Source organism: Caretta caretta, chromosome 1 (genome assembly GCF_965140235.1).
Source record: "Caretta caretta isolate rCarCar2 chromosome 1, rCarCar1.hap1, whole genome shotgun sequence".
Lineage (NCBI taxonomy): Eukaryota > Metazoa > Chordata > Testudines > Cheloniidae > Caretta > Caretta caretta.
The window spans coordinates 48,459,000-48,476,282 of record NC_134206.1 but is presented as its reverse complement, the minus strand read 5'-3'; the positions used below and the strand labels follow the sequence as shown (position 1 = coordinate 48,476,282).

Below are 17,283 nucleotides of genomic sequence, written 5' to 3'. Positions count from 1 at the left end.
GGTTAACCCAGTTTCATTTTACTTTTAGCGCCTGCTTTATTAAAAAAAATAAAAATAACACTCTGATGTCCTGTGTGATTGATTGGTTACCTTATGTGCTAAAGGAAATTAATCTCTGTGCAGAGAGCAAGCACAAACCCTATATGTTATGTAAGTCACATAGGACTTTTAAATACAACATACTTGCACATAGGAAGTATGTGAACACTCTGCCCAGCAGTCTATCTGACCCATGGTGAGACATATTAGCCAGATCCACACCATGCAACATACAGTGCAATATCCCTGAGGCAAAGTAGTTTTGGAGACTGCTTCATCTATATCTATTCAATGTTAGAGAGACAATAATTGGGAATTACAAGTATAATTGCCAAAAATTACTGTAGAAATGCTTTAGAAATTGAAGTGAGTGAAAGGATGGACACTACTTGGCAAATTAAAAAAAAAAATCCATGTGGCTTCTGGATTAGTGAACATTAACTGTAGCTTGAGACAAGAGGTGCCTAGCTACATGAGCTGTGACACCAGATTTTTGCCTGCTTGGCACTGGTTCACGGCCGTAGTATACTGGCATTTTCGCTTTTCTAGCATTTCTAGGGGAGTACACTGAAGTAGAAATTTGAAAGGACATATTGTCATCTGGTGATCCCTTCAGAAGTAGCCAATGGCAATCCTACTCTTAGATGGCTACTTGCTAAATGCACTGGTTGCCTTTTTAAATTCAGGTTCCGACCTCTCATTACCCTTTGAATTGTACCCAATCTTGACCTCGAGAGTCAGTGCTGAAAAGTCACAGCTGCACTGTTGTTTTGGACCAGTTCTGCTTCCAATTTTCCTGATGACAATAGGATTACTGCATGACCTCAAACCTTATAATACTGTGTAAAACATTTCAGGGTGTAAAGTTTAATGGCTACTCCAATTCATCTCCCCCTTCCCCCACACCACATAATGTCTGTAAGGACAAGCCAAGCCAATTTAGTCTCTGCAGGAATTAGGGCTTCATGGGGAGTGGGATGAATAATGAAAATGCCTCATTATTTTCAGCCCCAACACACAGTGTGCTTGCACTGAAATCTTTACATGAAACTGAAATGATAAAAGCAACAGCTGTCATTTTATCTTATAGGAAGATGAATACAAAGATGGTAATGACAAAGACATTTCAAAATGAATCTCAAAAAGATTAACATAACTAATTCTGGTACTTCCAATTCCCATGCTCTTGCTGAGAAACCGTAAATTAACTTATTTACTCAGCCCCCAAAAGTTATTTGTTTAAAAATCCAAGTCTAATCCAAGAGAGGAGGCATGAATTAAGGAATCATCTGTCCATACTATTGAAGTAGGCAAGCTTTTGCTGTCATTTTTGAAAACCGACCTCCTTCGATGTTTCTGCAGTAACTGCTTTAACTTCTCCTTAAAGAAAGTGGTGGTGAGAATGTAGAGAATTGGGTTCAAGGCACTGTTTATTGGCAGAATAAATATCACTATCCAGGAAGTGACAGTGCCTAGAAAAAAACACAATGAAATACAGAACTTTAGAAGATAATCAGCGTTTTCTTTTGGTATGAAGTACATAGAAGCAACAATGTAGTGTATTTTAAACTCAACACCTTTTGCTGTATTGAATTTTTCAGAACTATAATATAAAATCATTTTTATATGAAAAGGGCTTGAATATACACTTTCTATTGGGTTCTTTATTAAGCATAGCATGGTTTTTAATGGAAGAGGGGAAAAAGGCATAAATCTGAAATATTTTCACAAAAGCTAGGTTGTTAACCTGTGTGCTATGGCCAAATACTCTCTCATGTATTAACTTGCTGTCTATTGAAATAAAGCCCCGATTTAGGAAAACACTTAAACATGTGCTTAAGTCCATCTTTAGTCAGGACAGTACTTAAGCATGTGCTTAAATTCCATTGACTTCAATGGGACTTAATCAAACTACAGACATTGCTAATACTAATACCAATACCTAGCTCTTAAAGTTAAACGTGTGCTCAAGCGCTGTCCTGAATTGGGATGCTTTCCTGAACTAGGGCCTAAGACATGGGGGAAATAGGCTACCTGGAACACATATATGAGAGCCACAATTTCTTTTCAACCATCCAAGTTTAACCACTTTTCCTACTGGGATACAAATCTTTTTCCAGGCAATCAATAGGTTTCCTGACAGTCTGCAGTGTTTGTATAATGCCTTTGTTAGCTTCATGGTGAAAGCTATTTACCCGACTTTTATGCAAAATGTGAGATGTCAGTTTTCTAGAAGTATAATGGAAAGGCAAGGTGCTTTTATTAAAGCATTATCTATCAGTAGTTGAATAGTTAGGGATCTGTCAGTGTTTCCCCTTTGGAGTTCGGATTGGCTGAAAAAGTCTCCTAGCATATTTATATTTTCCAAGTGGGCAAATAACTGGACTTATTTTATGTATTGTGAGATTTTGTAGCCACCACAGTACAAGAGCTTTGTCACTGTATAATTCAGGTGAGTGCTCAGTTCCTTACATGCATTTTGAGAGGGGCATGCCTTAGTTTGAATCTAATTTCTGAACACAATGAAGTCAAATGTTTTGGCAAATATTTAAATCCTGACAGCATAATCCTTAGGTCCTTCTTCCAACAAAACTCCCCCCCGAAGTCATAGAATCATAGAATATCAGAGTTGGAAGGGACCTCTGGAGGTCATCTAGTCCAACCCCCTGCCCAGAGCAGGACCAATCCCCAACTAAATCATCCCAGCCAGGGCTTTGTCAAGCCTGACCTTAAAAACTTCTAAGGAAGGGGATTACACCACCTCCCTAGGTAACGCATTCCAGTGTTTCACCACCCTCCTAGTGAAAAAGTTTTTCCTAATATCCAACCTAAATCTCCCCCTCTGCAACTTGAGACCATTACTCCTTGTCCTGTCATCTGCTATCACTGAGAATAGTCTAGATCCATCCTCTTTGGATCCACCTTTCAGGTAGTTAAAAGCAGCTATCAAATCCCCCCTCATTCTTCTCTTCCGTAGACTAAACATCCCCAGTTCCCTCAGCCTCTCCTCATAAGTCATGTGTTCCAGACCCCTAATCATTTTTGTTGCCCTTCGCTGGGCTCTCTCCAATTTTTCCACATCCTTCTTGTAGTGTGGGGCCAAAAACTGGACACAGTACTCCAGATGAGGCCTCACCAGTGTCGAAGAGAGTGGAACGATCACGTCCCTTGATCTGCTGGCAATGCCCCTACCTATACATCCCAAAATGCCATTGGCCTTCTTGGCAACAAGGGCACACTGTTGACTCATATCCAGCTTCTCGTCCACTGTCACCCCTAGGTCCTTCTTTGCAGAACTGCTGCCTAGCCATTCGGTCCCTAGTCTGTAGCGGTGCATTGGATTCTTCTGTCTTAAGTGCAGGACTCTGCACTTGTCCTTGTTGAACCTCATCAGATTTCTTTTGGCCCAATCCTCCAATTTGTCTAGGTTCCTCTGTATCCTATCCCTACCCTCCAGTGTATCTACCACTCCTCCCAGTCAATGAGAGTTTTGCCTGAAGAAGCACTGGGCAAGCATTGCAGGGTTCAGACCTGTATAAATATTTGAAACTTTAACCAAAGAAGAAATAAGAAATCACATTCTCAAACAGCTGACTGGATTTACCTGGAATTTCCACCTGGTATAGGGAGAGGATTTTTATAACAAAGACGGGAATCCAGTAGATGGAGTCAGTGAATACTATAAAAAAATATTGATTGGCAACAGCAGCATCCATGTGAATGTTGTTTCTTACTTCTGATGTCTGAAGGGCAGTTTTTTGAATGGAATAAAACATACTGACATATGAAAACACTATTATGATGAATGCTAGTAGGTTCACACCTGTTGGAAAAAACAGAAGATTCAAAAACAGCAAATCCTATAAAAGGGATATCCTCATATCTTACTTGTCTCCCACCATTTTTATATTCTTTCTTCCTTTCTAACTTTATTATAAATATTCATCATTGCAGATAGTTTTTTATTGTTAGAAATATGTCCTATATATTTTCTGCTGTCACAAAGTCTTCTTATGTACATGTACAGATGTACTCCCCTCTGTTACATAGTGTGAAATGAAGGACTCTGCAGTAACTTACTATAGAAACAGATAGCTTCCAGAATTCCCCAGAGGTCTGAGCCCCTGACTAGATATGCTCCAATAAGGCTGGAACACAAAGTATCTGCGGGAATCCTGCATATTGCTGAAATAATGGCATAGTTACTGTGGAAGGGCCAAAACCAGCTGATACTTGTACTAGCCCCAGAACAGCTACCTCAGCTCTGTTCAAAAACCTACCACAACTTACTGCAGGAGGAATGTACACAAAACAGGATTTGCAACTTGTTTCTAAAAGCCAGTCTACACTAGCATCATATCGGTGTTTAAGAAGTGGACTTTTAGCAATGGGCCAAATTCTGTTCTCAATAAAGGGGGCTGCTCTGGATTTACAACAATGCAACCAAAAACAGAATTCTCGTCCAATTATTGCTAATCTTCTTATAACGCAGTTTTGCTGGGTAGGTGGTCTGGATGGGGCCAAAATCAATTTAGACTATTTTTCAAAAACAAGCTATAGCCCAAATTTCATTTGACCCTGACAAACAGTGTTATAATACAGTTTGGTCAGAACCATGTTTAAACATTGCGCTAAGGCACCTATAAAGAGGAATTCAGCTTATCCCCATATGGTTAGCTACAGATGCAAACATGAGCCATGTATTATTGTTGGGTGTGTGTATAGATTTGTGACGGTGAATAAGGAACTCAGGATATTGCTACTCAAAATATCATTGTCTTGAGCCCCTGTGCCCACAGTGGTACAATCTGCTGGAATGCTGGCCTTCAGGGCTCCTCCGGTGCACTCAATGCAGGTTTTGTAAAAACATAAGAACATAAAAATAGATATACTGGGTCAGACCAATGGTCCATCTAGCACAGTATCCTGTCTTCCAACTGGCCAGGGCCAGATGCTGCAGCAGGAATACACAGAACAGGGTACTTGATCGAGTGATCCATCCCCAGTCATCCAGCCTTAGCTTCTGCCAGTCAGAGGTTTAGGGATAACCAGAGCATGGGGTTGCATCCCTGACAATCTTGGCTAATAGCCATTGAAGGACCTATCCTCCATGAACATATCTAGATTTTTTTTCAGAATAACAGCCGTGTTAGTCTGTATTTGCAAAAAGAAAAGGAGTACTTGTGGCACCTTAGAGACTAACCAATTTATTTGAGCATAAGCTTTCGTGAGCTACAGCTCACTTCATCGGATGCATACTGTGGAAAGTACAGAAGACGTTTTTCATGGTTTGTGTGTATAAAAACGTCTTCTGTGCTTTCTACAGTATGCATCCGATGAAGTGAGCTGTAGCTCACGAAAGCTTATGCTCAAATAAATTTGTTAGTCTCTAAGGTGCCACAAGTACTCCTTTTCTTTTTGTAGATTTTTTTAAATTCAGTTATATTTTTGGCCATCACAACGTCCCATGGCAATGAGTTTCACAGATTGACTGTGTGTTGTGTGAAGAAGCACTTTGTTAGGCTGTCTATTAATTCCATTGGGTGACCCCCTTTGTGTTATGTTAAGGGATAAATAACACTTCAGTATTCTATTTCTCCACACCATTCATGATTTTGTAGACCTCTATCATGTCCCCTGTCAGTCATCTCTTTTCTGAGCTGAACAGTTTCAATCTTTTTAATCTCCTCATTTTGATGCCCTTCTCTGCACTCTTCCCAATTCTAATATATCTTTTTTGAGATGCGGTGACCAGAACTGCACATAGTATTCCAGATGTGGGTGTACCATATATATTTTATAGTCGCATTAAGATATTTTCTGTCTTATTATCTATCCCTTTCCTAATGCTTTCTAACATTTTTTTAGCTTTTTTGACAGCTGCTGCTGCACATTGAATGGGTGTTTTCAGAGAACTATCCACGATGGCTCCGAGGTGTCTTTCTTCAGTGGTAACAGCTAATTTAGACCCCATCATTTTGGAAAATATAATCCCAACTATACATACAATGTGCTGTACTTTGCCTTTATCAACACTGAATTTCATCTGCCATTTTGTTCCCAGTCACCCAGTTTTGTGAGATCCCTTTGTAACTCTTTGCAGTCTGCTTTGGACTTAACTATCTAGGGCAGTGGTCCCCACACTTTTTACCTCATGCCCCCACTTACCCTTCTCTGTGCCGCCCAACCCGAGACAGGAGCGGGGCCATGGCTCCAGGAGGGGAAGACGCAGACAAGGGTAAGGGGGCTGAGTCTGGAGCCACAGGAGGGGGTGGAGGTGGGAGCGGAGCTGAGGCCAGGGGCTGAGGCTGGCAGCCGGGGCCTTGTGCATGGGGGCGGGAGCTGTGGTGGGGAGCAGATCCCTAGGCGCAGGCCAGGCAGCTGGGGCCGCGGGTGTGGGGCCGGGAGTGGAGCCCTGGGTACGAGGCTGGCAGCTGGAGTTGGGACCAGAGCTGGGTGGTGCTCCCTTCCCGCCCCCCATAGAGGCTGACACAGGCCCCAGCTGTGCCCCCCTGAACGTTCCTCTGTGCCCCCCTAGGGGGGCTGCACCCCAGTTTGGGGACCTCTGATCTAGAATAATTTTGTATCATCTGCAAACTGCCACCTCACGTATACACATAGGAAGACATGGTCCATTCTGTGAAGAGTGCAGAATCTAATTTTATACAAGACACAAGTGAGTCTAACAAACAAAAGGAGGGAAAGAAGTGGGGGCAGGGATATGGCTAACAATAATAAGATAATCCAATTATATAGCCATGGCCAATTCTAGGGGCCAGCAAGCAGCAGAGTCAGTCTGAACACCAGTTTCCAGGGGGCGGCATATCGCTGTGCCACTTTGCCATTTTATTTTTTTGTTTTGCTGCTCCATGGGGTGCAGAAAACGGTTTTCTGCCCAGGCTGGCAAAGTCTTAGGGCCTTTACTGTACATAGCTGCACTGATGCACAACATGAATGTTCCAAATCTTTTGAAACCTTTCCATTTTATAAATTAGTAAAATCAGGTATCCCCAACCAGCATTCAACCTCGTCCTCACCGGGGATCATAATAGATCAAATCATCAAATTACAAAAGCAGATAACTTCGGTGCAGTGTAATAGCAGAAAATAGCAGTCATATAAGATTAACACAGAGAATCTGAGGAATCATTTCCCAAGCTAGGCTATAAATTGAACTGGGAATAAGCAGCCATAAAAAAACTAAATAAAAACTCTAGTATGAAATACACACCACCATGTCAAAGACTGAGCATTAGTCAAACTCTTGGCACACTGTCTTCCCTCTGCCCCACATTCCCTAAGCCACATTCATACACTGCCAAAATATTTATATTCCACAATTATCCCCAATTTTTGTCTCTTGGTCAGTGTTCCCAGGTTTTCTTTTAGCAAAACAGGCAAAAAATAACTATACACAAAAATATATACACAAAAGATCACACTCCCCTCCCCTGAGTCACAAGTGCGAGGGCAATAAACTTTCCAAAGACTACGTCAAACTCATGTAGCAATCCCCTGTTCAGTGGGGGAGGTTTAGATTGGATATTAGGAAAAACTTTTTCACTAAGAGGGTGGTGAAACACTGGAATGCGTTACCTAGGGAGGTGGTAGAATCTCCTTCCTTAGAGGTTTTTAAGGTCAGGCTTGACAAAGCCCTGGCTGGGATGATTTAACTGGGAATTGGTCCTGCTTTGAGCAGGGGGTTGGACTAGATGACCTTCTGGGGTCCCTTCCAACCCTGATATTCTATGATTCTATGATTCTATGATTCAGTTAAAAGGGGAAAGAAAAAAAAAAAAGGCTTCGGGTAATGCCACTTGGCAGGTATGAGCTCGCAAAGAAGGCCTCGCCTCTTTTTTCGAAAACAGAACCAAACTATGAACAATGGAAATCTTCTATGATGACAGGTTTCAGAGTAACAGCCGTGTTAGTCTGTATTCGCAAAAAGAAAAGGAGTACTTGTGGCACCTTAGAGACGAACCAATTTATTTGAGCATGAGCTTTCGTGAGCTACAGCTCACGAAAGCTCATGCTCAAATAAATTGGTTAGTCTCTAAGGTGCCACAAGTACTCCTTTACTTCTATGATAAGGCATCCTGCTGAAAAACCCATTATACTTAGCACTGATTTGGGAATACTGCACTTCCTTGTTCACTGAAAATGTTATGAGCTGTAAATATAAAAGGACACAACAGTTGCTGGTGAGGGAAGATAGCTCTCTTCTGTGTTCTTGCTATACTAAACTATTCAGTTTAAAGATTTTGGTTTGAGGCAGTTTTCCTGGAACTGAGAGAATGACCTTTCTGAGAGATCTTGATCTCTTCCAAGGAGGTTTTAGTGCAAGCTCAGGCAAATGAAGAGATAATTTTTGGTTTAGGCTCCAGTTCGGCAAGATTCTAAAGCAGCATGTAACATTAGTCACATCAATAGCGCAACTGGGTTGCATTTGGTCACTTTAAGCGCATGAGCAATGCACATATATAAATACTTTGCTGAATCAGAGCTGCAGTCATTTTTACTTGGGACTCAGTAGAGTCCCAGTCCTGCAACTTTTACTGACTCAAGTAAGTGTTATGTGAACAGTCCGTAATCATACAAATCATCCCATTAAGATACATAGGACCACTCTGTTGAGTAAGGACTATTTGCACGACCAGGGTTGCAGAAAAAGGACCGGTTTTAGATATACTTTTATTTTTGTTGCATTCACAGTAGGACTGGCTCATTAAAAAAGAAAAATTAGAGGTTGCTGATCCACGTTTAAATTATTCCATCCACATACACTGTTTGCAAATTTTGGGGTTTATTTTAGATTGTCCCCCCGATCCCATTTTAAAGTATCAAAAATCCAAGGAGGAGTGAATATGGTTTTCAGTGCTTAATAGGAGGCTATCAAAATTATTTTCTGGAAGATGATTTCCTATAAATATTTTATTGATATTAAAATTTGACAATAATAAATTCATTGCAAATACATTATTAAGACCTTGTTTGTTCTCCTCAATTGCCTCCTGTGTAAGACTCTTCTCATAAACAACTATTTTCTGTCCTTCCATTGAACCACTTTATTAAAAAAGTTATTGTTCCATAGTATGACTTATGGATTAACAAATATATGTATATGTTACAAATATAGGCTGTGGTTACAGAAATCGAACCCGCCTCCCCGAGGTCCATGTGCTCCTCTCTTGCAGAAAATAGCATGCAGGGAGCAGAGCTGCACATAAAGACAGACAAGAAAATGTTGCAAGAGTTAGCACCGTATCACGCCAGCCGATATGCATGCAACTCCTACTTGTGGACTGTAAAGTGGACTTGGATAAAAATCCTCTTGTAGAGGAACACTGAGGATACCTCTCTGGGGAGAGGGATCCCCATTATTGTGCAGGAATACTGAGGATACTTCTCTGGGGGAGGGGCCCCATGTTATTAGGAAAAGACCGGTAATAGAAATGGAGGATTTGATTATTAGAAATATAGATATTTTGATGTGTGATGACTGGAAGAACTGCATGGTGAATTGTCTGCCAGGTGCAAAGATTGCAGACCTATCGAAACATCTAGACAGACCTATATGCAGTGCTGGGAGCAGCTGGAGGTCAGGGTACATTAGGGAGAAAGGTAGAGGAGAGGTCCTGGAGGCCAAATTTAGGCTGCTAGGTAAGTGATTAAAATCCAGGACCTCCTTGGTAGCATTTTGGAAAATGCTTCCAGTTCCCCATGCAGGGCCAGTTGGACAGGCCGAACAATTGTTGGGACCACTGTAAAAATATATCTACTATACATGAGTTTACTGTAGTCTGGAAATCAGTTTTTGAATTGCAATAAGAGAAACAATAATAAAGACGTATGAAAATATTAAACTTACCAAGAAAAATCCCAAGAGAATACCCCTTGCCTCCAATTTCTTCTGTTTGATCAGAATAAAGTGGGAAACAAACTCCATTTTTTCCATAATACTTTCCAAAAAAATCCTCATCCCAAAATGGAATTATTGCTATTACAAATCCAATAAACCATATGGATACAAGGATTATTATTGTCTGATGCTTTCCTGGTGGGATATTACTGAAGGGAAAGACAATTACTAAATATTTTTCCAAAGTCAGATATGTCAACAAGACAGAGACCTCTGTAGAAAACATGTCCAGGAAACCCATGTTATGACATGGTAAGCCCTCCATCCACAGTACAACACAGTTTTTATATTGTCCACGATATTTAATGTCAGAGACTCCAATGGAGAACAAGTACACACCCTTCAGACAATCAGCACCTACTTAAAAAGAAATTTTCACAATTTATTAAAAAGAGTAATTACATTTAAAGATTTATATACTAAAAATGTTCTTAGAATTGGCCAGATCCTGGCTGATATATGCAGTAATGTAATTTGACCCAGGGTTTGTGGCATCAGAATGAATTTGATGGAACTGGCTGAGATCATTCCATGAATACTGGGTCATGGCACCATGGTAAATCTATGAACTGCAGGTAACCAACACCTCTCATTTGACAATCACATACAGATAGGGAGATGGAACTACAAGCTAGTACTACTTGAGCCAAGGGAGAATTCTCTTAGCCTGAAAGTAGTATCAGATTCCATATCCTCTCTATGGGATAGAAGGGGGAAGCATCACACACTCATTTTATAAACTGAAGCCAGTATAAATTGACTTTAAGGAAGTTGCACTTGTTTATAGCAGATCTAAATTTGGCCCTGTGTTAATATTGTTCAAATGCAGGCTCTTAATTCCAAAATTATTGTTAGACAAAATATGGTACATTAATTTGGAGTCAATATAATTTATAATTACGAAACATGGAATTCATAAACCACAGTGGAGTTTACTAGCTGCTGGTGACAAAACTGAGAAGAATAAGATGGCATGGCACATCACAAAATGCATGCAATAGCCAGTCCAGCACTGGTTAACCTTTCTGTTTTCCTGGATGTAGAATTAACAGTAAACTTAATAAAGTGAAACCATTAGGCTGCATAGACTCTTCTTATACATTTTGACCATTTGAATTTAAGAGTTAAAAGCAACTTTCTGCTTATATTTAGAATATTGGAAAAATGGGACAAAAATAGCAAAGTTTACTAATATTCTGAAGTTAATGCATTGCTTATATTTTTATCTATAACGTAAATGGTTGAATACTCGAATATACATAGTACAATGGTCTGTCAGTTTGATTTAAAAATAATACCACTAATATATACTTACAACACAACATTTTGATAGACGTGGTGTGCTTCTTGTTTTCAGCTCTGATAAATGAACTCATTCCAATGACAAAAGGATTTCCAAAACAGGTAACACAAGCTGTGACCCAGATAAATACTCGAAGAACATTATTAGCCAAGAGGTTCTCAAATGATGATTAACATCTGTTAATGGTGTGCATATTTGCACGAGGAGTGCATAGGAACAATACCAAAACTTTTTGAAATAGCTGAAAGCAAAGAAATGAACATATAAAATTGCTGTTCAAGCACAGGTCAAAGTCACAGTTATGTATTAGATATGCAATTACACATAAAGAAGTGAAACAGAGGAAATTCTAACAACCAAAATTATGCCTATTGTTTAAGTAGGAGGTGTAATGTGAATAGCATTTTGCATTAGTCAGTGTAACATGCAGCCAAGGTGTAGCCCTTGATCTATGGCTGATATTAGAGGTCTTTTTGTCAGCTCAGCTCAAAGGTGGTTTTGTTTTGAGAATGTGGCTACTTTGAACTTGTGACCCTAATGCATCCCTCTGCACTAATCCAATTCTGCTGCCTTACTTTTCTTCATACTGGGTTGACAAAGATGCAGATCTGTTACAATGTCTTGGCAGAAAAGATTTTGCCAGGGCACTACTTTGCTTTCTGCATTAACAGACTGCTGGTGTGTGAACTGACTGTAAGTTGATAGCTGACATTTAAGGCCCTCAGCAGACTGGGTCTCATGTATGTTACTGAGTTTCTGACAATTCTGACTTCTTAGGCCAGATGGAATGTGGTTTCTGAGGAAGGCCCATGTCTGCAGAAGGGGTGTGTGGGGAAAAGTTCATTCCCAATCTATAGTAAAAATAGTAGTAAGTTTAAAACTATTGACATTAGGACTGTTGATTAATCGCAGTTAACTCACACGATTAACTCAAAAAAATTAACTGTGATTAAAAAAATTAATCGCAATTAATCGTACTGTTAAACAATAGAATACCAATTGAAATGTATTAAATATTTTTGGATGTTTCATTATAAAGAGATTACACTACAGTACTTGTATTAGATGAATTGAAATATGCTATTTCTTTTGGTTTTTACAGTGCAAATATTTGTAATCAAATATAAAGTGAGCATTGTACACTTTGTATTCTGTGTTGTAATTGAAATCAATATATTTGAAAATGTAGAAAACATCCAAAATATATAAATAAATGGTATTCTCTTATTGTTTAATATTGCGATTGATTTTTTTAACTGTGCTTTTAATCATGATTAATTTTTTTAATCACTTGACAGCCCCAACTGACATATATTTACCGGAAGGGAATATACATGGGTGGTGCGTGAACCACTGGCTGCGGGAGGCTAGCCCCCAGCCACGCCCTTCCACCTGAGGCCCTGCCCCTTCCGTGCCCCACTGCCAGAGTCCAGAGCCCCCCGACCGCTGGCTCCTGCCCCAGGCTAGCGCCCCCAGGCCCAGAAGAGTGGGTACTGTGGCCACAGCCTTCCCAGCCCCAGAGCGCCAGGAGGTGCAGCCCCAGTCCTCTCAGCACCAGTAGGGCAGGCAGCGTGGCCACAGTACGTGCCCCATCCTGCTTTCCACTCACTGCTGCTCCACTCCCCCTGTGCAGTATCCACGGCTCAGGCTGGTGCCATGTCGCCCACCCTCCCAGTGCTCCGGGGCTGGGGAGACTGGGGCAGTGCCACCTGCCCTCCCAGCACTGGGGGTGTCCTCTGCCTTAAAAACCGGGGCGGGGGGGAGGGAGGAAGTGTTTTGTAGTTCAGAGGCATCCAATAGTACTACAAGCTAGGACATGTTGTGAAGCTACTGAGACATGACAGTAGAGGAAAATAGTCACGTGAAACACATATTTCTGTCTGCACAAACATATACAGCTCTTCCCCCAACCCAAATATATGTACTCTTTGCATACAGTAAACTTCTGGGTAACTCTACCTCTCTTATGATATTAAGCACTTGAAGAGCTATTCTGCTTCCCAGAAGTATGCGTAACTCCAAGTAATCAGGCAGAAAACCCCACCACCCCATGTCATAAAAGAGGTTACTGGGTGGGGAAGAGAGGAGTGATGCTCTATGAAAATATGAATTACATGGAGAAAATGTATTTTTCTTTATTTTATTTGTATAAAATGATATACTTAATTTGTTTTTGCAGAAACAAGACTCCATTGTGACAAACATTTTAGTATTTAATAATATGGAAAGGCTTAATAATCAGAGCTACTTTGTACATTCTTATATGGTAAAGAAATGTCACCATGATGTCTGCTATTATCCATATGTACATGTAGGAAAGATTCCTCAGGGGCTGAAACATTCTTGAATTTATATTTGGAATCTCTATAGTTTCCAGGTCTCTGGAAAAGAAGTAAATTTTGTTATGTATCAACAAACTTTAAAATAGTTTTTTATTTTAGTTATCACATCCTGAATTACACGAACAAGTGTATTTCCCAAATCACAGGGTAATAAGTAGTCTGTGCACAATATGCTGTTTCAATAAGACTACGCTTAGTATTTTGTTCATCACAGTGAGCTTGTTTATGGAAGAGTATAGAATCATAGAAATGTTTAGGACTGGAAGCTACCTTGAGGTTATCAAGCCCAGGCCCCTGTGCTAAATGGTCTAGTAAACCTAGACCATCCCTGACAGGTGTTTGTCCAACCTGTTCTTAAAAACTTCCAATTAAGAGGATTCTACAACCTCTCTTGGAAGCCTATTCCAGAGCTTAATTTATAGTTAGAAAGGTTTTCCTAATATCTTACCTGACTCTCTCTCTCTTGCTGCATATTAAGCCCATTACTTCTTGTCCTACCTTCAGTGGACGTGGAGGACAATTGATCATAGCCTCTCTAATAAAACACTTAACAAATTTGAAGACTATTATCAAGTCCCCCCTCAGTCTTCTTTTCTCAAGACTAGACATGCCCTGTGTTTTTAACCTTTCCTCATAGGTCAGGTTTTTTAAATCTTTTATCATTTTTGTTACTTTCCTCTGGATTCTCTGCAATTTGCCCACATTTTTCCTAAACATGGCACCCAGAACTGGACACAGTGCTCTAGCTCAGGCCTCACCTGTGCCAGGTAGAGCACGACATTCTTGTTAACACACCCCAGAATGATATGAGCCTTTTCCACAACTCATCACATTGCTGATTTACAGTCAAGTTGTTATCCAGTATAAGCCCCAAGTCCTTTTCCGCAGTGCTACCACCTAGCCAGTTATTCCCCATTTTGTATTTGTACATTTGATTTTTCCTTCCTAAGTGTAGTACTTTGCTTTTGTCTTTATTGAATTTCATCTTGTTGATTTCAGACCAAATTCTCCAATTTCTCAAGGTCATTTTGAATTCAAATCCTGACCTCCAAAGTGCTTGCAACCCCTCCCAGCTTGGGGTCATCCACAAATTTTATAATCACACTCTCCACTTCATTATCCAAGCCATTAAAAAAAAATATAGTCCTGGACTCAGGACTGATCCCTGCAAAGCCATATTAGATACACCCTCCCAATCTGATAGCAAACCATAATTAAGTACGCTTTGAATATGATCTTTCAACCAGTTGTGCACCAACCTTACAGTAATTTAATCTAGACCATATTTCCCTGAGTTTGCTTATGAGAATGTCATGGGGGACTGTGTCAAAAACCTTTACTAAAAATCAAGATATATCATGTCTACTGCTTATTTCCCATCTACTGGGCCAGTAACCCTGTCAAAGAAGGAAATTAGGTTGGTTTGGCATGATTTGTTCTCAACAAATTCCATGCTGGCTATTCCTTAAAACCCTATTATCCGCTAGATGCTTACATATCTATTGTTTAATAATTTGTTCCAGTATTTTTCCAAGCATTGAAGTTAGGCTAACTGGTCTGTCATTCTCCAGGTCCTTTTTGTTCCCCTTTTCAAAGGCAGGCACTATGTTTGCCCTTCTCCAATCCCAGAGGATTTCACCCATCCTCCATGAGTTCTCAAAGATAATTGCTAATGGTTCTGAGATTGTTTCAGCTAGTTTCTTAAGTATTTTCAGATGAATTTCATCAGTCCCTGCTGTCTTGAATACATCTAACTTATCTAAATATTCTTCAACCTGTTCTCTTCCTGTTTTGGCTTGCCTTCTTTCCCTCGTTAATTGTGTTCAGTAGCTGGACACCCTTAACCCTTTTAGTGAAAACTGAAGCAAAATAGCCATTAAACACCTCAGCCTTCTTGATGTCATCTGTTAAGGGGTCACCTTTCCCACTAAGTAGAAGACCTACACTTTCCTTTGTCTTTCTCTTGCAATCAGAAGAGGCCTAATTTCCTTCTTTAAATACATTAGGAGCCTTTTATGTCCCTTGTTAGGCTAAGGCGCAAAATGAGTTATGCCTTTCTGATTTTGTCCTTACAACCTTGTGTGTTTCTTTTATACTCCTCCTTAGCAATTTGTCCATGTTTCCATCTTTTGTAGGATTCCTTTTTGATTTTCAGGTCATTAAAGAAAGCTCCTGATGGTGCCATACTGGCCTATTTACTATTTCCATATGTGATATATAATTTATGCTTTGTCTCCACTAATTTGGGATTCACTAATTTGAGTGTCCAGTGATATCAGATCTCAGTCTCAAAGAACTATGATTTCCTGCTTGATTATTAGGGTTATTGTGCCCTGAAATCCTTAAGGAATACACCATGTTTATAAAGGAATGAAGGGAATCCAATAGAATATTGTAAATATGCCAGATATCCAATTCTTTATGGCACTACTTTCAGCAAACTATAACAGAAAATATTTTAAGGATACCAAAAATGTAAAAAAAGCAAAACAAACAAAAACCAAAAGACAACCTCCCCTCAGTGCCCCCAAAATCTACAAAAGTCTTTGACCCCAAATAGTCTCAAATGATTTAGAAAATGTAGTTTTTGCCTTGTTTTGGAAATTACTGTTCAAGGGAGACTGTACACTCACAAAGAGTGTATAGTTCAAATAACTACAGATGTAAAGCTTTTTAAATCAGTCAAAACTTGGTGTATTGATTTGATTTTAAATAAATGCCCCAGTTCAGCGATCTCTATATATCAGCATGTTCAGTTTCCCTGCTGATATCTTAAAGGAATCCATTTTTGAAAGACACATTATAGTTAACAATAGCATATAGCAGTCACACATTCATGCTCTAAGTTTCGTTGATAAATTTTAAGACTAATTTTACAGATTTATTTGATTTATACAGAGAAAAAAAGTGTAATTGCACCTGGTTAACTTGCATCTTTAGCAACCTTAAAGAATTAAGATTAATAAATCAAACTGGTACCTGTGCATGACAATAAGTACCTGATTTATCTGTATGCCTTGATGCCATTGGGAGACGTACATGCACAGATAAACCAGGTATAGATTAACCATACCTACTTGTATTCCATTAACATAAACTTCAGTCTAGTTTACAATAAATTAGAAATTTGACTTGTTATAGATTGATGTTTATAATCTGCATTTATTTGTCAATGGACAACCAAAAAGGATGCAGAAATTCTGCCATATATTTCATGTTTGGCTGTATGTGGGTAAAACCAGAGCAGGAGATATACGATGGTCCCCCAATGAGTTCAATCACAAATTTAATTAGCACTTGTTTATATATATATATATATAATATAAAAAGCATCATCAGTGTAACCCTTCTGCCAGGCCAAGTTGATAGCAGCACACAGTACACAGATATTCAGTACACAGGGGTTCCCTCTCATCAAAGCAAATGCAAAACTGGCTCGAGCCCCCACCCAGTGACCTGGGAAAATCTTACACACCCCCTGGGCGCCTCAAAGAGGCAATACTTCCCCTCTCGCAAGCACAGAGTCTTGGTGTAGTAGAGAATCTTTAATAACATGAGGTAAACATCAGCATTAAACTGGGGAAACACCACAACTAGTGTTCATTAACCAAACCATGAGCAACGACCCACCCCAGAAAAATTGGGCCACATCCTTTCCCTCGGGTTCTTGCGTCCCAGAA

General features: G+C 39.8%; 1 protein-coding gene across 1 annotated transcript; it reads right to left on the bottom strand.

The window, feature by feature from the left end:
* Positions 1-1,165: 1,165 nt before the first annotated feature.
* RXFP2 (relaxin family peptide receptor 2) lies at positions 1,166-14,384 on the bottom strand. The gene is given in 7 exon segments (XM_048849757.2): positions 1,166-1,511; positions 3,644-3,862; positions 9,908-10,315; positions 11,274-11,432; positions 11,435-11,502; positions 13,571-13,642; positions 14,362-14,384. Coding segments are annotated over 7 exon segments (1,182 nt in total). The 3' UTR covers positions 1,166-1,278.
* Between the last annotated feature and the right edge of the window lie 2,899 nt (positions 14,385-17,283).